The sequence below is a fragment of the Melitaea cinxia genome, chromosome 12, assembly GCF_905220565.1.
Source record: "Melitaea cinxia chromosome 12, ilMelCinx1.1, whole genome shotgun sequence".
Lineage (NCBI taxonomy): Eukaryota > Metazoa > Arthropoda > Insecta > Lepidoptera > Nymphalidae > Melitaea > Melitaea cinxia.
The window spans coordinates 2609969-2635775 of NC_059405.1; the positions used below are offsets into that span (position 1 = coordinate 2609969).

Consider the following 25807-nt stretch of genomic DNA (forward strand, 5'->3'; position numbering starts at 1 on the left):
CTTATCGGTCGGTCGGTTGGGTAGAGAAAGATTATAAAATATTTACTTAAGTGGTTCCGGTTGAACATATAAAGGAAGCAGTGAAAGGGTTTAAGGCTCTGCCGACGGAAATCAATCTTTGGTTCAATAATTCTGTTTTATAAATAAGTTTTTGTTTGGTATTTGTGATTTTTGTTTAAGAGTAAATTGTCATTAAAGATGAGGGTGTATAGAGAAAGAGATGAGTGAGTGATAGCAAATAGAAACTAAAAATATGAAGAGTATATAGTGAATGAACTGAGAAATTGGATACAAGGAATATTTTTACTACTACACTACTATACTATACTATTTCGCAAGTTTTTGAGTAATTAACCCTATAACAGGCAACGCCGTAATATTACGAGTACATTCAGCTAATTGCAAATAATTTTATAGTTTTTACCAAAACAGAAAAAATCGAATGGCGATTTTCAAGGGTATATCATATAAATATCGATTCACTGAATCGATTGAGTACAACATATCGATTTAAAAAATCGATTCATTTGGTCGATTATTACGCAGTAACTAATACTTAATCTGTGTTTCTGTTTGTTCGGTGTTCGTTTCACGCAGCAGCACCATAATACACGGCGTCAGTATTCATAATATTTCTGGAGTTTAAAAACAATATTTTCGATTGGAGTGCTAGTTAAATATTCTCTTTTTAAAAAAACAATCAAAAATAGTTTTTAGTGTTCCAGTTATTTTGTCATATAAATTATGAATTTTCGGGTGTTCTGCTTGCATTTCTTTATTTAAATCGGTAAATAATGGTAATACAAAAACTAAAAATTCCAAAAATAATATTGTAGTGGGATCTTGGAGCTTCTGTAGTATATGTTCTGCAGCTAAAAGATGATCATTATTAGAGATTTGGTCTATAAAAAATAGTTTTAGAGCAGAGAGTTGTTCTAATATTATTTTCACTGGTGCATGTACTGATAACCAGCGCGTTTGAGTGGAGTGAAGCATTCTATGTACTTTTAGGTCGCAAAACATTTGAAAGTTTTTAAACTCTGCCACTCTTTTTGGGCTAGAAGAAAAGTAGTTGTAAATGTCCCTTACAAAATCCTCTATAAAGCGTGGCAATTTGGTACAAGCATATGACGCGCAAAGATGAAACGAATGGCAGACGCATTTAAGTATAAAAATGTTGGGAATTTCATTTTGCAGCAATGTTACAACAGAATTATTACGTCCCATCATTACGATTATTTTTATAGGGAATATCATTGCTTCTAAAAAAGTTTACAATGAGTTCAAATAAGGTTGCTGCATAAGCTTCTTCTAATGGAATAAGAGTAAAAAAACAATCTTTAATACGATTCATTTTCGCATATCTCACGACTAAGCACAAGTGCTTGGTTGTACTAACATCTGTGGACTCGTCAATAATAAGCGAAAACTTGCTTTGCCGCAGATCTTCACATAAATTATCGAAACTTTCTTTACCTATAATATAATCAATTATGTCGTGAGTTTTGGTCGAAGAGCATTTCATTTCTTTTGCTGTTTTTGAGTCAGGACAAACGGCTTGCATCAGCTTGGGTAGGTGCTCCATAATAGTGAATGGTAGATTGTGTTCAGCCACAAACGATGCTAATCTTATTTCACCCGAAATTAAAATATAGAATTAAAATTACGTAGGTATATCTAGTAGCAATTAGAATCTAATTATATCCACTGCTTCTATAAGTAAAAAAACCAAATTAATAATAAAACAAAAATAACACTGTAAGTAGTAGCATAAATAATTAAAACATTTACCGTGCTTGACCAGGGTATCAGATTTTTGAGTTTTGGTCACAGTAAATGATGATATCTTCGGTTGTGATTTGTATTCTTTGATGATACTGAGTGTGCTTGTGAAGAACTATGTTTCTTTATAGCGTCTTTTCCAGATGTAAACTTGATATCTTTATTACAACTCTTACAATAGGCATAGCTTTCGCCTTTACGACTTACTTGAAGCCAACCTGGAAATTCTTCTTCCCATTCTTTTCTATAATTTTGTAGATATTTTTTTTTTCTTTTTACACTCGCATTTGTGCTTGTTGGCTCCTCGTCAGACGACATTTTAACTAAATGGTCTTATTTCGTAGGCGCTCTTTAGGAAAGTTCCTCTCTCTTCAAAGTTAAGAAAATTAATGAACAAAATAAAATCGAATTCCTGTTTATTTAGAATAGACAGGTAAATTCCCGGTGGGGAAGCCCCTTATAACATCGAGTTGTAGGACACAAGGGTATTCCCCAAAATATATGGAACATTCTGCACTATATAGGTCCAGCCATACTTACTATTGAGGGCTTTCCCGTAACATTAAACATAAATGAAAAGGGTTGCCAACTTAAGAGTGTAAAATCGGTAGAAAAATCGGGAGAATTTCCATGTATACTCTGAAATCGTAGAAAAATCGTTATATTTTGGTATTTCGGTAGAACAGAGCCCATATCGGTAGAAATACCGAAAAATCGGTAGGTTCGAGACCACTGGATCGCAGCGCTACGCTATTTCGTCGATATTTTCGGGACATTATTTTCTATAGCGATCGTTCTCCTTTTCTCTATGCTCCATGGGTGAACTGTGCTGTTTTTTAGTTTCTTGGTGTTGGCAACACAGGTCCCGTGTTTATAAAATACATGTCAAAATGTGAAGTAGAGATCTCCAGACAAAAAATAATAAATTACATTAACATTATAACTTTTTTACGAGAATTCGATCATGCAACCAGTGTATAAAAAATGTTTCGTAACAGTTGGAACGACACGTTTCGATCTCTTATGTAAATATATGCATTCGTCGCCGGTTCTGCTTGCTTTAAGAAAAATAGGATGTGAAGAAATTACCATGCAAATAGGAAACAGCGACTTTGAACCAGGTGATTTCGAGAAAAACGGTATAAAATTATACCTTTACAGATTCAAAGACACACTAAAGGCGGATATAAGTAACGCCGATTTAATAATAAGTCATGCCGGTGCTGGCAGTTGCCTAGAGGCTTTGGATGCGAATAAACCACTACTAGTCGTAGTAAATGAAGATTTAATGGATAATCATCAATTAGAGTTAGCAGATCAGTTGCAAGTCGATGGACATCTTTATTATTGCACATGTGATACATTAGTGAGCACTTTAGAGACAGTAGACTTCAGTCTGTTAGCACCAATGTCCAAACCTAGGCCTCTCGCTTTTGTTAACTATATAGATAGTGTATTTAAGGTTAAGGGACAATCATAATTGGTATCTTTATTCAGATAATTTATTAATTATTGTAATATGTTGGCTGAAGTAGTATATATACACACTATATACTACTATATATAGCAGTCTTCACATAAATATTATATTCTTTTTACAAATCTGTCTGGATCTGTAAAATATTATCCTAAAAAACATTAAAATATATTATTATTTGCTGATTTATTGTTGATGTTTTTATTAAAATTATTTCTATACAAGATTATGATATGTGAGTATTCTGTTTATAAAAAAAAAATGTTTGATTCTTTAATTTTTAGCTTTTTTTATATCACTAGGTCGGCAAACAAGCGTACGGCTCACCTGATGGTAAGAGATTACCGTAGCTTATAGACGCCTGCAACAGCAGAAGCATCGCAAGCGCGTTGCCGACCAAATCCCCAATCCCCCCAGGAGCTCTGGTCACCTTACTCACCAACAGGAACACAATACTGCTTGAAAACAGTATTATTTAGCTGTGATCTTCTGTAAGGTCGAGGTACTACCCCAGTCGGGCTGCTCCATATTTTGAGCAGGAAATTCCTGCTGTGCCCTACCTCAGTTAAACTTTTTTTACTGTATGCTAAATAAGTCATTTAGTAATGTATAAGTAACTATTGACTGACATTTGTCTGTTAAAAGTTTTAATAATTTTTTAATAGTAATTTCTTAATAATAATTTCTTACTCAATTAAGCTTCAAAAGAAATTTTATACTGGCATTTTACAAACTCAAATGATAACCAATGTCAGTATACTTATACATTTATAGTTTTTAATATTACCTTCAACTGAATTAATATGCTTTGGATTTTTAATTTTATTAACCAATAGATAGTATAATTGCAACTTTAAAATTTATTTACATAGTACATATAAAATTACTGATCGATTTTTTTGTGGCATGGAATATTTACTTTGTGGAGATAGAAACTAGGGTTACAGGTTTATTATTCATTCTCATATTTATACCACTTCTGAAGCTTGAGCTTCCAGCTAATAAATACACCAAAAAACTATGGCAGTGGGGATTAAATGATAAAATCAAATACTACAAATTACAAATATATTTTATTAGAAAAAACGCATATCACAACATCTGATCCTGTTAAATGAAAATATAATTCAGAAATAATGTTTTAGGTTGAAGTTAACACTTTTTTTATAAATATAGATTTATTGACTAACACTCTATTGATATTTAAACTAATTTCTTAGCCTCAAAGAAACTCTTGAGATGTCTCATTTGCCAGTAGCCGATGCCTACAAGGACAGCTGTTTGTAGTAAACTCCACCATAAGACTCTTTGGTTGGTGCTCTCTGATGTCTGTCTGAATCTTTCCTCACGGTGCTGGAATGAAAAAAAAAATTATTAGGTACATATACATAAAATATTACATTAGTGGTAGAGTGATTTTATAACCACTCTTAACTTAAAAGTATAAAAATGCACTCTGTTATTTTTAGTGTATGATATGCAATGTCCTTCCCTTTTCAAATATATTTTTAAATGAATAACGTAATAGTGTAACTTTCAGTGTATATATATCAGTGTATATTATTTTGTAAAAAAATTCTTTGCATTGGTTTTAAATTCCAGTTTTAATTAGAAGAATTACGTAAATACATTTCATCACATTAGCCTATCCAGTAGTGGACATCGTCCTCCACAAGTTCGAGCCAAAAATGTCGTGAACTCTTGTATTTTGCACATAGTCACCACACTGGGCAGGCGGGTTGGTGACCGAAGACGCTGCTGCCCGTCCTTGGCCTGTGTATTTTAAAGCCAGCAGTTGGCCATTTAATTGTCATTTAACTAAAATTTTTCAAGTTTTTCTCATAAAATTTTGACATGGATATACAGAATTATACATGCATTATTTGAGTGTTATTTTTGTTATAGTATTTTATGTAACTGTAAGAAAAAATTTATGTTTGAGGATTTTTATATTGAGATTAATTAATCTAAAATTGCTGTTCAACTATTTCCTGTTTGTTTTTCTCATTAGTAACATTTTAATTGGTGTAAGTGATGCGTTGTAATTGTTCTCATTAACAATAAATTAAAGTAAGCATACATTAACTAAAAATTTTATGTTTCAAAATTTATGTTTTTAGACCACTCCAAAGTTTTTAAAAGTAGAGAGCATATATGTAGAACTTAAATACTAAATCCAAATACTTACTCTTTGATAACTCTGTTCCTTGGTGATCTGATGCACTTGGTCAAGCAGCTGTCTGATCCGCAACTGTAGTTCGGACAGCTTGTCATTTTGAGCTATATTGGCATAGTCAACTGCATGTTCACCTACTTGGATATCTAAATGCACCTAAAACATAATAAATATGTTTAAAGAATTTGTTTCTCATAAAAACAAAAAGTCCAGTTACAGTGAGATACAATCAGTATACTGTAGTAGGGTGTAACAATTTTTACCTCTGGAACGCTTAATTGAACATTTACAATTCTTTTGAATATCGTGAATACCATAATGAAATGCTACTTCTACTTATCTATAATTTAATAGTTTGCAAATGGCCTTAGATTATTTTTTTAAATAACATTTTTATTACTGTTATTCGTTTATAGGCTTGACTTATATTATTAAGAATTATATTTACATTTTTCCTTGATTATTGTGTAACTATAGTAAAGAAATTTGTCAAGTATATAACCTCTTGGCATATCAAATTTTTACATATGCAATTGTTTGAACAAGTGTGATATGATATAAAAGAAACAAAATTTTTTTTTCATTTTTTTTTTTTTTCTAGTTATGAAGGTATTCTTTTTTTGATCTGAATCTTATCTTTCATGGTAATTAAACTCTAATACTGAGACATGAAGCCAAATATTTTTCAAGGCTTTTAATGGTCAGTCTAAACTAAACGTAACAAAACATATAATGTAGGGTTGAATAAAAATGAATGTAACTTACTCTTAGCTGTGATCCACTGAACCACGATGTGCTGTTAGAATACATGCAAATAACATGTTCACCAGGTGTAGTAGATGTGAACGATATCATTCCTTCGGAGGAGTACACTCGAGACAACACCACTTGGTCGTTAGGGTCCCGGACTTCTACGTGCATTCCAATACCAGGAGACGATGGCATAAAACCTCCAGATCGAGGGTCATACAATTCCACCTTATAATTTACTGCAAAATAAATCATATAAAGACGTTCAGAATAAACGTTAATTGATTATTAAACAAGACGAAATTGAAATAAAAATATCTACCGATTACAGTTGTGTCGTCGGGTATTTCCTCTATAAAACATTTTCTCTCCGCTTCCGCTATATGAAAATATAACGCTGATGTTACATCTAATACTAATAAAAAGGACACAAACGATGCTAAATTAAACAGAATCATTTTAATTTCAATTTAATTCTGTCGGCGAAAATCGAAAGCAATCTGAAGTGACAATACACACGTCACCTATAGTATTTTTTTTTTTTTTTTTTCGAGACTAATCTCGTTCAAAAATATCATACAACAAAAAAAACGATGAAAGATATCTATAATACTATAGTCTATAGTTATAAAAAATAATAATAGCCACATTTGATTTTAGTTATACCCAATTTAAAACAACTTAATTCTATTATTAAAAATATTCATTTCTTATTTTCAAGTTTTGATCTAAATTAATAACTATGACTATGGACTTATTCAAGACGAAATTCTACTTTCGTTTATCTGACATTGATGACGTTACGGACTTTGGCGGGAACCTTGAAAAAGCGCGGTTGACTTTAAAATTTAATTTTAAAATTTTTTCTGACAAGTGTTTTTTTTATAGCTAAAGTGTATTTAAAATATTGCTATTAGCTGCTGAAAAGCACAATAGCAATGGAGGTAAACGAGGGGGGCGGGTCTCACCCGCCCGCCTCAAAAAAACGGCCACGGCCTACGGATGAAGGAGGAGGCTCTGGACCATCTGGCTGCGGTGATGAGCGAGATGCGTATTTACCGTACTACAAACCGAATTACAAAAGACTGTATCCGGAAAACTCACTAAACACAGATTTTAAAGTATATGTAGAATCCACAAATAACGATAGATTGGGTAACAAGAGCCCTATATACTTAAATCATATTTTCGCAATGGATGTAAAAGGTGTGACGGGTATTCAGAGGGTGAATGCAAATAAAATAGCAGTTATTTTTAAGCAATATAATACGGCCAATAACTTCATTAATAACACTACTTTCCTCACAAAATATAACATGAAGGCGTTCATACCGGCAGCGCAAATTGAAAAAACTGGCATCATTAGATTCGTTCCAGCGAATATATCTAACAAAGAACTTTACACAAGACTTTCTTCAATTTATGAAATAGTGGCAATAAGAAGGTTTTCAAAGAAAGTAGGACAAGAGCGCATTCCATTGCAGACTGTAAGCATAACCTTTTTATCTAATGTACTGCCTAATAATGTACAATATGATCTATTCTCGTACAGAGTTTTCGAATACATTCCACCATTACTACAATGTTATAAGTGTTTTAAATTTAATCATTCAGCAAAGATTTGTAACGGTAAACAAAGATGTAGTATTTGCGGAGGTGAGCACTTGTATAAGGAATGTGATAAACCAACAGAAATCAGCTGCATAAATTGTAGTGGACCTCATCTTGCGATATCTAGATTATGTCCTATTAAAACAAAGAAGATTATCGAAAAGAAAAACAACATATCTTATGCAAGTGTCGCCTTTACAAAACAAGTCACCGCAAATGAAACAGATTTCCCTCCACTCCCATCACCAAAATCACAACCTGTAAAAAGTAATGTTATTGTAAATAAGTCTGTAAATATCTCTGCAAATAAGTCTGTACAAGATGTAAATAAAGTTAAAACGGTCCATTCTAAAGACCTTAAAAGTCAAATAATTTCCAACAACGATGTACTTATGGCCCTAGTGCAGACGTTGGTGGAATTAGCCAATAAAGATGACAGTATACCCACTAATTTTAAAACTATTAAAGATGCATTATTAAAAAACTTAACATAATGGATTGTGTAGAGCCTAATTCTACACAATCCAAGTTACGTATTGCGCAGTATAACATTCAAAGTGCAAATAGTAAAAAACCTTTATTGATACAATTTTTAAAACAACAAAATATTGATATTTGCCTTCTTAATGAGACATGGTTAAAAGATAATAATTTTAAAATACCAGGGTATAATATTTACAACAAAAATTCAAATAATGCACATAATGGAGTTGCAATACTGATAAAACCATACCTTAAGTATAATATATTAAATACCAGATTTTATGAAGACATTCAAACAGTTGCTGTATCTGTATCAACAGGACATAGTAGTTTAACAATTCTCTGTGTATACTGTCCACCTTCAAGTGGGCATATACGAATGAATAGACTCCGTTACATTATTAATGATCTACCAAAACCCATATTTATGAGTGGTGACTTTAATGCTCATCATATTGCATTTGGTTGTCAGTCAACGAAAGGTAGAGGTCAGGAGTTATTTAATTTAATTGATGACTTAGATTTGTGTATTTTAAATGATGGTAGACCTACAACTATAAATCGCCCTAGACAAACTTCTTCTGCCATTGATGTAAGCTTCATCAGTGGCAGCCTCGCACCACTATGTGAATGGTCTGTACATGATGATACAATGGGAAGTTACCATTATCCAACAATAACAGAGATTTTATTACATGTAGATAAATATCATCTCAATTCCCCTGTAGATAGGTTCATATATAAAAAAGCTGACTGGGCAACATACACAGCTCTTTCAAAAACAATGTTTAATGATCTCATACTTCAATCACATGATCCTATTTCAACCTATAATAATTTTTGTCTTCATTTAGATACTCTTAAAGAAATGTCAATTCCAAAGCTCACTAAAACAAACACTTTCATAAGCAGGCCACCATCTCCCTGGTGGAATAGTATATGTGAACAAAGTGTTATTGCTTCATATAATGCACTAAAACTATATAGAAAAGAGCCTACTATTGAAAATTATATTAATTACAAAAGGAAAGATGCCCAGAAAAAGAGAACAATTTCAGAACAGAAAAAAATTGGATGGAATAATTTATGTAACACTTTTAATAGAAATACTCACATAAGTAAAATTTGGAATTTATTAAAAATGTTTAAAGGCATAAGACCTAAGAATAAATCATATACAAATGAGTTTATATCTCCACTCTTGGATAAATTATCAGATAATAGCAACTTAATTGAAGTAGATCAACTGAACGTTCTTTTTGAAATCAACAATCACAACCCAAATTCTAAATTTTTACTGGATCCATTTTCATGGTCTGAATTTTTAACAAGCTTGCACTCTAGACGAAATACAACTCCTGGCTTAGATGATTATCCTTACATAGTAATTAAAAAGTTAGATGTATCTGCCCAAAAGTTGTTTCTTAGTATCCTCAATTTGCTTTGGCGTAATAAATCTATTCCACAGTCATGGAAAACACAGTGTGTTGTTCCAATACTTAAGCCCGACAAATCTCCTGAGTTTGCTAGTTCTTATAGACCAATTTCCTTGTCATCCTGTCTTGGTAAAATATTCGAAAATATGGTGAAAGTCCGTCTTGACTGGTATGTTGAATCCAAGTGTTTCATTCCACATATACAATATGGCTTCCGTAGAGGGCGTAGTAGTGCAGACAGTTTCACCTCTTTAATCTCTGACCTGAAAAATGCAAAACATAGAAAATTAAACACTGTTTGCGTATTCCTAGATGTTCAAAGTGCTTTTGATAGTGTTGATCCTGGTATACTAGTTCAAATCATGTCTAGGTTGGGTGTGCCCGGGCACTTATGTAAGTGGATTTTTAATTTTTTGAACAACAGAACAATCTATGCTAGGCATAACAATATTTTATATGGACCCAAATGTGCCTCAAAAGGCACAATGCAGGGTGCCACGCTATCTCCATTACTATACAATATATACACAAGTGAAATTTGTAAATATGTAAATAATAAGAATGTAAATATTTTACAATTTGCTGATGACATTGTATTATATAGCAGTAATTACAACTTAGAGATTGCAATAGATAATATGAACAAATCCTTATTTCAACTATTACAATATTATAATGATCGTTTACATTTAAAAATTAACCCCTCTAAAAGTAGTGTTATGTTTTTTGGCAATGAAACCTCAAATTCGAATGTTATTTACAATAATGAAATTATAAATAGAGTCACTTCAAAGAAGTTTTTAGGAATAATACTGGACCCAAAACTAACTTTTGAAGAACATATTAAATATGTATCCAAAAATGCTCACACAGGACTAAATGTTATCAGATCACTTTGTGGCGTAACATGGGGTGCAGACCCTAAAATATTGTCAATATTGTATAAAAGTATTGTTAGAAGTCACTTAGATTATAGCTCACTCGCTTATATGAATAGTTCTCATGTAAATAAATTAGACATATTGCAGAATAAGGCTTTAAGAATAATATCTGGTGCTATGTGCTCAACTCCCATAAGGGCCATGGAAGTTGAGACAAAAGTGATGCCTTTGATTTTGAGGCGAATATTACTTGCTGAAAGATACTGTCTCAAACTAATAGCATCAAACAATACTCAAGTAATAAATAAAATTGTACCTTATATAGATAGAACACCAAGAAGACCATTAATAACAGCACAAGGTCTATTATGTGGTAATTCTCCAACACTGTCCGATATACTTCTGGAAATAGACAATAGGTTTTCTAAAATTAGAAAACAGTTTCCATGGCCATGTTACTCTTTCTCTTATCAATGTATTTCACATCCAATTAATATAGTTCAACAGACAATAAACAATAATTCGGAAATGCTTAAATTTTTGGAGGAAAATACAATGTACTATGTTATCTACACTGATGGGAGCAAAGCAAGTGATTATGTACATGCTGCTCTATATGATCCACAAGCAAAATTTTCTTCAAGTTTTATTCTGCATGAACCCTGCTCTATATTTACGGCAGAGGCATATGCAGTGTATCAGGCATTAATGCGTATTCGCGAAATCAATAACATTAAATATTTTTTAATAATTTCTGATTCCTTGAGTTTGATAACAGCTTTAAGTACCCTCACAGTTAAATACAAGTCTAATTATATACTTTATTTCATTAAACAAATAATTCACCAATACCATAATAAAAATATTCAAATTTTCTTTCTATGGGTGCCTTCCCACAGAGGTATCTCTGGCAATGAAATGGCTGATAAAACTGCATATGAAGGAGTTAATGCTGTTGACGTTAGAAATGCAATGAATGTTCCTATGTCCGATTACTTGCAATGTATTGACCAGAATACTCAAAAGTTGTGGTTAGAAATGTGGAAGAAAGATCAAGATACGAAAGGAAAATGGTATGGGAGCATACAAGAAAGTTTACCTGCAAGACCTTGGTATCATCGTATGCAAGATGCTACTAGAGACTTTATTACTATCATAAATAGACTACGTTTTGGTCATAATACTGCACCGTCACACCTTGCTCGACTCGGCATTATTGCGAATAAAACCTGTCCACATTGTAATTCAAGTGATGGAACTGTGGAACACATTATTTTCGATTGTCAAAAATTTTTGATTGACAGACTAGTGTTGGCCAGTGAACTTAGTGATGTTGAAAATAAGTGTGATTTATTGTCCCGCCCGCCGCCATTAAAACAATTATTACAAGACGAACATACTTACAAGCACATCTATAAATACATAAAGAATACAATTAAAACAATTTAATGAAATGTGCTCATAGACGTATTATTACGTTACGTATATGAATAATAAGAGTTGACCTAAAGGCTGTAGATACCAGGTCATAAAATCCCAAAAAAAAAAAAAAAAAAAAATGATGACGTTACGATGACATAAATACAAAATGTGTACCAATTGCAATTTTAATTTATTAAATAAAAACATTCTATATGCGTATTTAACTCAAATCTAAAACACGAGAATACTTATTTATTTTATCGACTATATCTTTTTTCTATTATTGCTTTAACTAGATCCCAGTCAGCAAATTTTTTAAAACAGTCATGGACCCTTTCATTATAGCAGCTATTATTAGCGCTTTTGTAATTATTGCTTTATCAATAGCGTTCTTACGTGTCTCACAGGTAAATCCACAACGTAAGTATTCTCCATTCTTTTTTTTTTAAAGCCATTATTATATAATTATGACATCTTGATAAAAAATAATCCTTATATTCTTACAGCTGGAGCAAGACCACGGGCAGTTGCTCCAAGAGATGGAGGTCCAGGCAGGGTACAAGCTGTTAGAAATCAAAGGGCACGGATGAGAGCTAACGGTAAGAACAGAAAATGAAATAGTCATATTTTTAAAATTTATGGTTTTTTTTTTTTTTTTATTAGATTGATATTGAGGGTTTTATTCTAGTAATTCGAATTAGTATTACAATAATATGAGTCTTAAGATATTTAAAAGTTACTAATCTATTAAAATCCCTTTTTTATTACTTTTATAGTATAATATGTATGACGACCGTCAGTCAATCAAGTCATATTTTAAAACATTCTACAATGAGTCGTTTTTTTTTTTCTAATTCATAAAGAGAAAAATTAAACACTTAATTAGATTATTCAAACAAGTCAACGGCAATATCATAATAATACAATATAAATAAACATGTATTTGGCTAGCCGCTAGACACCAGCCAACATTGATAGAAGAGGAACCAGCGTTAGAAGAGGAAGCTGAAGAAGATGGCATCCCTGAAGCACAAAAATTGGACATTGACGACAAAATGGGAGCTAAGGTACAATTCTTTACTACCTCTAAAAAGCTGGATAATCATCTTATTTTTCTTATAAAAATGCCAAAGAGGACCTGGAGGATAACCTAATCTACCACACTGCTCTACTGCAGTTTTATAGAAAAACATACCTCAAAACTATTGCGGTGAAATACAGCTTTCTATTAATAAGTTAAGAGCCATTTCACAAAAATCGGTAACAATCCGCAAAATTGTAATATTAAGACGTCGTTAATCTCAGTGTTGGATGCAATAATGTAATTTATATTCTTGAAATATAATAAAGCAACCTTTGTTGTAGTCCATAGTCGGATCAAAATTTTGATTTATATTATGTGTATAAAATTATTAACCTTTTCATCAGCCTCCTCCCTAGGTAAACGGTCGCAATGTATACTTTGAAGTCCTACTTTTCAATAACCACTACGTTAAAACCGTTTTAAAAAAATATCATAATATGTGGAATATAATTTTGTTGCACACTATCATAGATTTTTATTACATTTGTATCTCTATTAAACGAAAAAAAAAATTTAAAGTTACGAATATTTTCCAAATAAGTACAATTTTAAAAGCGATATTTCTCTTAGAAAACTAACAAATTTTAACGAACTATCTTCATCAAAGTAAACTTACATCATTAAGGAATACAAAAAAAAATAATTAAAAGATGTAATTATTTTTAATACATTTTATATTAAATAATAAAAAGATAGTATATATTACCACGCATCAAGCCCGGTAAATCAGTCGAGCGCTAGCGCTCTTAGAGGTAAGGTCCACGCCAAATTCTGCGCAGCCGTCTCTTTCGCTCACACGCGCCAAGCGCCTGTTGTTATAGCGGATAAAACGCATTTGATACTTTCATAATAAAATATAAATAAAATAAACATATTACGAAAATGACTGTAAAATAATATAATGATAATTTCTGTAAACAAATGTATAATTTAATTTTCTTTTCTCACACTATCAATACAAATAGGCATTTCAATCTGTTTGTCTTGTTATTTGTTAATTAGTATGTTTGTCGGTGTCGATGTCATAAAATGCTATTTTATTCATATCGTAAATATTAGATTCATTCGTAAACTGAAAAAACTAAATCAATTTAAAAAAAATTGTTTCATAAAATTGATTTTTTATTTTTATTTTAAATTTATTGACTGTTGTTATATAACATACTTGAAATTTTTAACAAATTAATTATGTAAAAAACATTTTATACCATAGTTATTAATTTTTATTATACATTAGAAAATGATCAAGATGGTCTTTTGGTTGTCACACTATACTTACTAGCACAAAGATCGCGCGGCTCGTACGACTCGCGCGATGCAACCAAATTTACCTAAACTTGCAGAGCGTAAAATTGTGAAATGGCTCTTAAGCACTTGCAGACAGTGAATATGGCCCCAATTTAATCCTGAGACAAACTGGTATCAATTAACATGTCTATGCTTGTTACATAGATGCAATGTTCTGTAACATGCTTACATCTGTTTAATTTTATAAAACAAGGATTCAGGAAATAAAAAAAGATATATTTTAAAAATAAGAAATTTTCAGTCATAAAATAGATGTCAAACTATAAATTAATAAATATGACTTTGTTTTTCTCTATTACTAGAAACGTGCAAAACTAGAAGCGAAAATGGAGAAAAAGAAAGCAAGAGAAGCTGAAGAACAAATGCGTGAAATGAAGAAAAAACGGGATGAAGAAATGGAAGAGGAGAGACGGAAACTTGAAGAGAAAAGAGAGGTAAAATACTCGCAATATGTATACATATGTCGTATCCTCATAAATTACTGGCTGTACTCTGTAGTTTTACCTTCTTAAGCCTTGATTGCACAACAATTTTGGTATACAAATTAGTCATTATAATAAGAATGAATAAAAATAGTTTTTAATTAAGTGCATACTACTTTCATCATAACTCTAACTGCAACTGCTGTTTGTCCTTACAAATATTGTAAAATTAAGTAACAAATAGATAATAAAATTGAAAATACAATAGTAGGCGTCCCTAGCTGTGCTATTTTCAATTCTTCATATTAATAAAATTACATTTCATACAAACACAATTATCCAAAACGAAAATACCATGCTCTCCAAAATCCAAATTCATTTAATTCAAGTAATAAGTTGTGTGTATTAGTATAAAAATCTGCCAGTAAACATATTACAAAATTTCTTATATGTGGAAAAATTTTCTAGGCATTTTCATTTTCTCTATTTGTCTATTTGTATATTAATACTACACAGGAAGAGGAAAGGAAAGTCGAAGAGGCCGCACGTAAACTAGAGGAGGAACGCAAGAAGCGTGAACAAGAAGAATATGAAGCTTTGAAAGCAGCGTTCACCGTCGAAGGGGAAGGCTTTGATGAAAACCAAGAACAAGATCAGGAGAATATGTTAAAACAATTCATAGACTATATTAAGGTTGCCAATTGTTTCATTTTAAAGCAATTCTATTTCAGAAATATTAATTTGCTAAATAATTTTACCATTACAGCTTGTATTTGCTTAAAAAATAATGTCACAAAAATAAGACATGCACTAATCAGGTGTAATAGTTCAGGTCTGTTATAACCATTCCAATTAAAAACCATTAAATTAAAGAAAAAGAAAATTAAATTACATCATAATTGTGAAGTATAGAAAAAAAATTAGACATACATTAGATAAATGTTACGTACTTCATTCATTCATTCTGCTATTGTTTAAGAAATCTTGATTGATTATAAAAAATAGAAATAAAAAATTTATAAAAAAACAAGCTAACCAGCTTATTTAAAATAACTATGTGTATCTAAACAATTTTTTATTTTCTATTTTTGATGTAACTAAATTGAAATTTTACCCAAAGACATTTTTTTTTATACACTAAAGTAAATCAAATATGGTTTATGCTTACAGGCTCAAAAAGTCGTTTTGTTGGAAGACTTAGCAGGACATTTCAAAATTAAAACACAAGCTGCTATTGACCGACTAACAGATTTACAAGCAAGTGGTGAACTAACAGGAGTTATAGATGACAGAGGAAAATTTATATACATCTCACAAAAAGAACTTGAAGATGTTGCTAAATTCATAAAGCAAAGAGGAAGAGTTTCTATATCTGAACTGGCAGAGAGCAGCAATGATTTAATCAATTTAAGCCCTGTTACAGTTACATAGGTCATACAGATTATAGTAAGTACTCACAAATGTTTTTGAAGCAATTGTTATTTTTTTAATATATAAAGAAAGTAATAAAATTTTTGTTAAAATGCAATTTTTTTTATTATTGATAACAAATAATTATTCATCCATTTCATAACCAAGTATATCTTTACCCTTCTCTATCAAGAATAAAGAAGATTCCTTAATTCTGTCCAATATTTCCAAGAGTTTACTTTTCGTGAACACTTTATAAAGACCACGATTTTCGCTGGCAATTAAATTGCTTATTTTTAGGGCCTCCTTATGATTTTCTATGTCATCACTACTCTGCAATATTTTAAAGATTAAAATTGCAACCTCTGGAAGACACAATCGTCTTAAAGTATCCAATTGCTTGGTTCTTTCATCTTTTTCTTCTCGAGTAAAATTGTGTGAAGATGTGCTATCATTTTCATCTTGTAGCCAACCCCCAGGGAATAAAAGAACATTATAGAGCAATTGTTTTGTGTGCCGAGATTGATGGAGTACAGCATTCTTCCATCTAGCCTTTTGCTGCTCAACTTGAGCACATCTCTGCTCATGATGAACCTTATCTGAGAATGATGCATCTGGAGCTAACGGTTCCACATCTTTTGGCTGACCACTTGCATAATGTCTGTACCAAGTAGCAAATGCTTCTATTGATTCCAAGTATGACTTTAAGCATATATGTTCTCTTAATTCGGAAGAATTTTTGGGAACTTTATTTGTAAAATCTTTATATAGGTTACTAGTACTGTTCACACATTGTAAGGCAGCACTTGTGTTGCCAATAAAAATGAATGTGCGGATCATGGCATTGCTTAGCCAAAGAGCTTCTTCAATTTGATTGGATATCAGAGACAACCATTCAAGGGATGATATTACATTGTTTATCAATGTTTTATCCTTTTCTACTGCAGTTGTTTGAGTGAATGTTAAATCAATATTTCCATATCCCTGTTGTATGTCAGAAATCGCTTTCTTTATGGCAACTCTAGCTGAGGCAGCGACATCAATTCCTGCTTTACACCCAGCTTGAACAACTTTATCTCTATGTTCACTTTTATGTATTCTGTCCATTAATTGGGCATACAGAGCTATCTGCCTCTCAACAGGAACAGTAGAAGTGTAATAGGCCATTAGCTCTGGACACTCACAGGCACCTTCAATGACACCATCAATAAGCTGAGAAACATACTTCTCCAAAATTTGATCTCCAATATCATGTTGAGGATCTTTACCCATCTGTCTTAACACAATAACTAAATGAGCTAAGAACCTTATGAACCTTTCCTCAGCACTGTCAAGCCATCTCAGTGAATCTTGCATAATAGTTCTTATTTGTCCAAGCATGAGATTGCGTTGACACATTTGATAATTTGACTCTCTTTTTCCGTCCATCAAAGATTTGACAGAGTTAAAGATTTGTTGTAGAGACATTTCATCGACTTGTAGTTCATTTTGTAATAAATCCAAAACATCTGATGGTGTGGTGTTTGCTTCAGCCGTGGCATGGTGTTCATGTAAGAACTTATCCACTCTAGCTTCTATTTGCACTCTTAAGTGAGCCCAAAGCAAATCTTCCCAATTCCCTTGACAAGCAGGTAGGGCACTTGACAGGTGACCACATAAGATTCCTATAGTGGCTCTATAATATATGTTCTCACTGGTGTTGTTAGCTATACCTAAGGAACACCATTTCCACAAATCTCTTGAAGAGTTCCCCGTGACTTCTAAAGTACCACCAACTTCACCTGGTTGATAATGCAGTAATTTCCAACCTTGTAAAACAGCTCCACGCCATGCTTGACCCGCACTGATGCATAAAGATACTGCTTCTTGAAATTTTCCACATCGGACTTGTGTAAACAGTCTCTTGCACAAATCACTATCATCTTTTTTATCATCAGAGTGTATTGTTTTATTCTGACGTCTCGGTGCATCGGGATCCATACATGTGATCATAGATGTATTCTTCTCCTTGTTGTATAAGCTAGATCCAATCAGTAGCTGGTGAAGTGTGTTACCCCAATGTATGTCGTTACCTATAACTGGAGCAGCTGTCTGTGTGGCTTCTTCTTGATATGTCGCAGTGGCCTCGAGCCAATCGACTATTACCTGCAGCAGTCGCACTTCAGAATCGGTTTCAAAATAAGCATTCACTAAACTTTGTTGAGATAAGGTTGGCTCAACTATTACACTGTCGAAAGATTTAGGGTGTTCGGATATTGAATCGGCAAACAGACTAAGAATTAGTTTCCATGTATTTGCTTCTTCTGCTAGCCAATAATTTTGAGCGTTGTATCTATTCCAAGGCTCAACAAGTTCGAGTGAATCACAACAAACTTGCGCCAACCTTGCAAGTGTATCCAGAACAATACTAGGACGACTAGACTGTATTATTTCAAAGAAGGCTTCATTTAAACCATCACCAGCACTGCCTGTATTTATCAAAACTGAAGATTCGTCTAATACTTGTCTCAAGCTTGTATCGTTGAGAGTTTTGAACGTAGCCGATTCGTTAAGTATTGTTGAAATGTTAAGCGATTCATCTCTATCTAATAAATGTCTAACTCTCTTGTTTTTAAGCGGAGTTCGATGGGTAGAATTTAATGGAAAACTACTGTTGAAACTCATGGCTTTTTGTTATTTGCACTTAAACTTATAGAGTAGGTAATCAGTAGAGTAACGTTATTCATATAAACCCCCTAGCCAGTAGGGCGACACTTTTTTTGCTATACTTTGTATACCAAACTTGAATTTTTATATAAATTGGCAAAATTGTACGTCAAAATGAAAAAATTTAAACGTCGGAAACGTCGTAATTGTCAAATTTTGACTCGAACAATTATTTCCTAACCGCCATATTGTATTGCAACCACCGAGTAACCACGCCCGGAATTTTGGATTTTTAGTTTTTTCTGCATATATATTTTCTGAGCCCTAATACTTTATTGTGAGAATATTATTCGTCGCTTCTCGGGATTTACTATGGGTTTGTATTTGAACCTGAATCATTGGTCTTTTTGGTCGAACGAAGTAATTTTGCTTTTGAAAATAAGTTCTTAATATCTATATCAACAGAAAATAATAGTATTTTATAGTTATACCTATATTTTTATTACTTATACTATATTTTTCTGTTTTCATTCCTTTAGAAAATACAGTGAATCGTAATGTGAGATATCAAAAATGTACTATTTGTGGTCTAAAGAGGACCCCTGGACTGGAGCCAATGTATTTTTGAAGAAGTTTCCACTTGATCCAGATCGGTTAGTGTAAATATTACTATCCTCTGTGGTGTTAACAATAGAACAATACAATATTTAAATAAATTCTACTTAAAATCTTTATAACAGTAAATAGCTAACTGTAATAAAGTAACATTAAAGTATTATACATACTTATGTATACTAGAAAACTAGTTGTAGACTATGTAAAATTTGAACTTTTAATTTAAATTGACGATTAAAATTCTACTCTCAGGTGTCATTCTTGGGTCAAAGCAGTTGGGGATGAAGACTGCTTACATACCCGTTAAAAAATTGCATGAAATTAAATATTTGTGTGGATATCACTTTGAAAAAAAGTATTTTAATACAAAGGGCAATAGATTAATTAAAAATGCTATTCCAACATTAAATTTGCCACAACCATTGGATGTCTTCTAGTCTTTTGGTAGATTTTCCTTTATATGGTGAAGAAAAAGAAAAATCTCAAGTCTTGAAAGGTGCAAATTTTTTTTATATGTTTATGATAATTATAAATTACATTACAATTATTTTTTCTCGGTGTTCTTGTTTAGCTATTTGTCTAGCCTTATTTCTGGTTGATAATATGCTAATTGATGTTTATGATAAATTCTTTTTTATTTTCTAGTTTTCAAGATATAACAAATTCAGAGAATGTGCAATGGAATGAAAATATTTTATCTAAAAGTGAGTAAACTACTTTATTATATTATATTTATTTATGTTATGTTGTTAGAAGTAACAAGTGTTTTTAAGAGGTACAGCATCTTGTTAGTTCATGTTCGGTTATGTAATATACTTTTAATGATGGATAAAATTAAGATTTTTATTGTTAATTAAATGAACTTACTTATAATTTTAATAACTTGCTGTTGCAAGTCTTATACATTTTTAATAAGTGACAAAAAGTTTTCTTGAAAACAATGTCTTGTTGTTTCAAAAACTCTGTCTTACTAAGTATGTACTGGAAATTTAAAAAAAAATAAAGATGAGATTATATAAAAGCCATAAAAATGTTCACAATTGTACTATATAGAAAAAGATAATTTTTAAATATATTTTGTACTGATAATGGCAGTACAATCTCAGTTGTAATAAATATCATATAATAGATTATATTATATTATATTATAGCCTAGTGCTATAACCCTTTTTAAGGAAATATCGAAAATGTTATTCGACGTCACAGGAGACCGAAGAGCTGGCAGCTATTTCGGACAAAGAATTAGTCTAGCTATTCAAAGGGGGAACGCTGCCAGTATCTTCGGAACATTGCCTAAAGGGACTCCTTTTAATAATATTTTTTAATTATTATATTATGTATATATATATATATATATACTTAAGGTTTTTTAGTTTAATGTTATTTATCTAATTATTATTATTATTACTTTAAAAATGTTTCGCCAATCATAGATTATTGTTAGTCAATGTTCTAAAAAATCATCTGACATATATTTAATTTATTATTTATACATTTACCTAGATAATATTGGCCCTTAGATATCAGATATCTAAGGCTGATTGATATACATATCGCTGATAAAATGAGAGATATATGTAAAACACTTTCTGAGAATCTTTAATATCTTTTAACACATATATGCAACGTTTCACAACATATGATACAAATGATCCAATGCAGTATAAGATTTTTAGTTTTATTTTTCTATAAAATGATTATGAATAACACCTTCGGAAAATAATCATTTTTATCTTCTATATAACAAGATAAGTAATCATTAACTTTAATTTTAAAATAAAAATAATTTCATATCAAATCTATACTATTAGTATAAAGCTGAAGAGTTTGTTTTCTTGAACGCGCTAATCTCTGGACTTACTGGACCAATTTGAATTTTTTTTCAGTATTTGATAGCCCATTTATCAAGGAAGGCTAGGGCTATAGGCTATATATTATCACGCAAAGACCAATAAGAGTGGACCACCAATGAAGAATGTTTCAAAATCGGATTTTTTCCTTCTGAGACCTTCCCCAGCTAGCCCAAAGTAACTATTCCACGTGGACAAAGTTGCGGGTAGAAGCTAGTAGAAAATAAAATTCAGATAATTTAAGTGTGAGTAAATAATGGAAAATGTAAAAAAAAAAATAACAAGTAATAGATACTAGATATATTTAGATATTGTACTACTATTTTTCAGATGCTGAATACGGCTTTCTCCCTTTGCCCTCTACTTCGCAGCCACCACAAGGACTTACTTTTGAAAAAACACTAGGTAAGAATAACAAATGAAAATTTCACATTTTTGATTACATAAAACATTAACAAGTAACATGTCTACTATAAGCATATAGCTAATTAGCATTTAATTTTATGACACAAGTTCACTTTATTATATAAAATATTTCTCTAACTGTATATGTTACTACATAGATAATTATAAGCAACTAAAACATTTTTATGTATTAATTTTTTTTTAAATGTTTATTTGTCTCAAAATTGAATTTTATACATTTAGATGAGTAGCCTGTTATTCCAGTTGTGCTGGTTCTATTTTCTACTCCGGCGGTTGTAGGTTCGATTCCTGCCTGAGTCTGGGTGTATTACTATACATAATTATGTTATAATTTATATATATATATATATATATATATATATATATATATATATATACACACATATATATGCATGTTGGTTGTTGTCTATAAAACAAGTGTTAAGTTGCTTACCTTAGGAAAAGACAACCATGTGTATGTGTTAAAGATATTTATTTATTATTGTTCACTTTTATCAATGTAATTACAGTTTCCCAGAATGAATCAGTAGAAAATGTTAAAGTTCCTGTTCGCAACTATAAAAGAATTGTGGGAAAACCTAATAGAAATAGAGGTATAATTTTCAACAATCTTTTAATGTAGCAAAGAACGTAATTCAGTATAGTTCTTTGTAGCCTACTCCTTTTTAAATTATTTTTATTGAAATTATTTTCAAATCATAATTTACAACTTCAACTACAAGGGATTAAGTTGTGGTAGTTATTAATGTAGTTATGTGGTAGACTATGTAAATAGTAGTAGTTAGTATCTATCCATTATATATATATATATATATACACACTGCAGGCCAATATATAATGCCAATATATATGTATATATGTCCTGAATATTGTTATAAAGAAAAAAAAAAAAACATTTATTCTGTTGCACATAACATTTATTACTATTACAGTGTGTTAGTTTAATACATTAATATAATTCTATGAAAATAAAGCTAATTCGAAGTGGTCTGCATTGGCTGCAATACACTTAAAAGTTGAGGCCAATTATTAATAGAAGCACACACTCTTTCTATGGGAAAATTATTTATTTCATTATACCTATGAATAGCCCGGTACACATTTGACTAATATCAAGCATATGAGAGTCAAATCAATTTTTAATTATACTGCTTCAGTAATTTACATTTTATAAATCAAAAGTTTGCTTAGTTTTGTTAAATATGCATTAACATTGATGTTTAACATAGTTTCATTTATCTATATTTTATACATTTATATATATTCGATATAATACTATTATAGTATAGTTTAAAAAATAGAATGACAAAATAATTTATTTAGATATAGCTCTTTCCTTAGGAATCAAATACGTATATATTATTGTTATAATATTTCAAGTAAATTGAAGAAAAAGGGAAAAAAATAATAATTACATTCAATGATTCCAATTGTATCATGCAATGGGCATTCCTTTGTCGTATACTTGTGTTATTATTTAAAGCAAAATTAAATACATATTAAACTGTAATGATCACTAATAAAATATATCAATATTAGCGTTGTTTAATATTGAAATAAAAATAATAAATGTATCTTAATATAATAAAAGCAATAAATTATTTTATAATATTATATTTAAGTAAAAATTTATGAAATTAAAGGAATAGATCACATTATACATAATATTGTATACTTTCAACAAAAAAATGTATATATAATAACAGGATTTTTTTTAAATTTCAGATTCTACATTAACTGAATGTGAGAAGATCCTGCTGAGTCATTTGACTCAAACTAAATTAAGCTTAAAGCGTTTGGTAGTCGAAATGCGAACTGTGAGGAAGACACTAATAAATTGTTTGTAGCTTATAACGATATTAGCGGGGTCCGCACTGACATGCCTAATAGAAATAATAATGATGACATTCAAGTTGTTGATGAGATAGTTTATCCTGTTTTGTCTTTGCCCAATGAAATCGATTTCTTTTTATATGAAAATTATTTATGTAACTTTTTGGAGCAGCCAGTAGTATATGTTAGTGGTTATTTAGCTGCAAAATTATTAGATAGAACGAAATGTCAGAAATGTAAAGATTCGTTAAAAGTTGATAAACCAGTAGACAACTTAAACAATTATATTAGTTTTAAAGAATGGTGGAAAGATTCGAGCTCATTGTGCTTTCCTTCTAAACCTTTATGTCATTTTGTAAACAAGAGCCAAATTCATTTCAAAGCTATTATATCTCAGGACTTACAAATTAAAAATATAAAGCAGTAGACTAGTTTGCAATTAAGTAATGAGCATTTTATAGAAAAAAACAAATCAATTAATTCATAATCTTTGTTTATTATTCATTAGAAAATCATGTAAAGACAAAAATATACAATTAGAATAATGTGATCAAGACAAAGCTTAGATAACAATTTTTAAGATTCTTGTTGAATATTTATATTGTCAGTACTATAAAACAATGTTTGTAGAAAACATACATATTGGCAGTTCTTCTTGACATCTAATGTCTTTGCAATGTTTTTTGTTTTCCAAGTTTTTAAATGTGTATATTTTAGCTTAGAAACAAAAAAAAAAATCCGCTGTGGCTTCGCCCACATAGATTACGCGATTTTCGCTATTTCGTTTTCTCCCATAATCTGCTGTTCGTTTATCCACATACCATTAAATGGCGTACATGGAATTGTAGCATCCCGTGAAAGAATTTTTAAAATCGATAGTACTTTATGGAATTACCTACTACAAACATTTAATAATACAAAAATAAGAATTTAGAAGATTACTCTAAATATGTTCTTATTATGTTTGTAAATCATTATGTTTTTTATCTGTATGCCTAGGATCATTATATAACGCTTTTCAGAATTGTTTTTAGTTAGATAATATCTGTAAATATATGTTATGTTTGTTTGTTATTTACTGTATATCGGATCGTTACATATGTAACGTTTAAAAATTTTAGATTTTTGTGAATATGTTATGAGTCAAATTCATCGTCTTGGTTGTTATTGATTGATAATTACTGTTTTGCGAGATCATTTCATTTGTATCACTTTTTAAGAGTTGATTTTTTTGTGACTATGCTACGTTAAGTCTTAAATCATGTTGTTTGTTAATTTTTGATAATTACTATTTGTTACTATTTAAGTTGTTTTGTTAATATTTTTTTTTATGCTTTAAAATCATCTTTTTGTTATTGGCTGACAATTACTATTAGAAACTATTTAATTTGTTTTGTAAATGTTTGTTATGCTTTTAAATCATCTTTTTTGTTATTGTTACTTACTGTTCCACGGGTCGCAGGTTAGATTCCCGCCTGAGATTGAATGTACTACGTGTATTTATATATTTATATATATATATATATATATATATATATATATATTATTTCTGTTTGTTTATTTCAAAAAATGTACAGTCAGTTGTTACCTGTAACACAAGCATTAAGTTGCTTAACATAGGAACATATGACTGTGTGTATGTTATAATAATAATAATAATACACTTTATTGTACACCAAAAACAGAAATAATACATATCAAAGAAAAAAAAAAGATATTTATTTATTTATATTTATTTATTTTAATTTGTTTTATAAAGAAGTTTATGTTATGTTTGTAAATCATCTATGTTATAAGATTTATATTATATTTATTCATATTTATTGATTTTAATTTGTTTTATAAATAAGTTTATGTTATGCTTGTAAATCATCTATGTTATAAGATTTATATTATATTTATTCATATTTATTGATTTTAATTTGTTTTATAAATAAGTTTATGTTATGCTTGTAAATCATCTATGTTATAAGATATTATATTTATTTATTTTAATTTGTTTTGTAAATAAGTTTATGTTATGTTTGTAAATCATCTATGTTATAAGATTTATATTATATTTATTCATATTTATTGATTTTAATTTGTTTTATAAATAAGTTTATGTTATGCTTGTAAATCATCTATGTTATAAGATATTATATTTATTTATTTTAATTTGATTTATAAAGAAGTTTATGTTATGTTTGTAAATC

At 30.4% G+C, this 25807-nt stretch overlaps 5 protein-coding genes and 2 long non-coding RNA genes across 7 annotated transcripts; 5 read left to right on the top strand and 2 right to left on the bottom strand.

The window, feature by feature from the left end:
• The first annotated feature begins 2616 nt into the window (after nucleotides 1-2616).
• Nucleotides 2617-3448, top strand: LOC123658365 (UDP-N-acetylglucosamine transferase subunit ALG13 homolog). The gene has a single exon (XM_045593795.1). The coding sequence runs from the start codon at nucleotides 2747-2749 to the stop codon at nucleotides 3260-3262; it is 516 nt and encodes a 171-aa protein (XP_045449751.1). The 5' UTR covers nucleotides 2617-2746; the 3' UTR covers nucleotides 3263-3448.
• Nucleotides 3449-4310: 862 nt separating this feature from the next.
• Nucleotides 4311-6733, bottom strand: LOC123658309 (transmembrane emp24 domain-containing protein eca). Its single transcript, XM_045593746.1, has 4 exons — nucleotides 6508-6733; nucleotides 6201-6424; nucleotides 5448-5591; nucleotides 4311-4612 (listed from the first exon to the last, which is right to left on the bottom strand). Exons 1-4 carry the CDS (start codon nucleotides 6641-6643, stop codon nucleotides 4463-4465), a joined length of 654 nt encoding a protein of 217 aa, XP_045449702.1. The 5' UTR covers nucleotides 6644-6733; the 3' UTR covers nucleotides 4311-4462.
• Nucleotides 6734-7123: 390 nt separating this feature from the next.
• On the top strand, nucleotides 7124-8290 carry LOC123658641. Its single transcript, XM_045594005.1, has one exon. The coding sequence runs from the start codon at nucleotides 7124-7126 to the stop codon at nucleotides 8288-8290; it is 1167 nt and encodes a 388-aa protein (XP_045449961.1).
• Nucleotides 8291-12158: 3868 nt separating this feature from the next.
• On the top strand, nucleotides 12159-16360 carry LOC123658597 (DDRGK domain-containing protein 1). Its single transcript, XM_045593967.1, has 6 exons — nucleotides 12159-12438; nucleotides 12525-12617; nucleotides 12970-13085; nucleotides 14713-14844; nucleotides 15349-15525; nucleotides 16003-16360. The coding sequence occupies exons 1-6, from the start codon at nucleotides 12345-12347 to the stop codon at nucleotides 16261-16263; spliced, it is 873 nt and encodes a 290-aa protein (XP_045449923.1). The 5' UTR covers nucleotides 12159-12344; the 3' UTR covers nucleotides 16264-16360.
• On the bottom strand, nucleotides 16350-18906 carry LOC123658643 (nuclear pore complex protein Nup107). The gene has a single exon (XM_045594006.1). The coding sequence runs from the start codon at nucleotides 18904-18906 to the stop codon at nucleotides 16387-16389; it is 2520 nt and encodes an 839-aa protein (XP_045449962.1). The 3' UTR covers nucleotides 16350-16386.
• A 79-nt stretch (nucleotides 18907-18985) lies between these two features.
• Nucleotides 18986-19527, top strand: LOC123658481. Its single transcript, XR_006743886.1, has 2 exons — nucleotides 18986-19264; nucleotides 19428-19527. It is a non-coding gene; the product is annotated as an uncharacterized LOC123658481 (long non-coding RNA).
• A 660-nt stretch (nucleotides 19528-20187) lies between these two features.
• LOC123658482 lies at nucleotides 20188-24633 on the top strand. The gene is made up of 3 exons (XR_006743887.1): nucleotides 20188-20207; nucleotides 21684-21758; nucleotides 23505-24633. It is a non-coding gene; the product is annotated as an uncharacterized LOC123658482 (long non-coding RNA).
• The last annotated feature ends 1174 nt before the right edge of the window (nucleotides 24634-25807 follow it).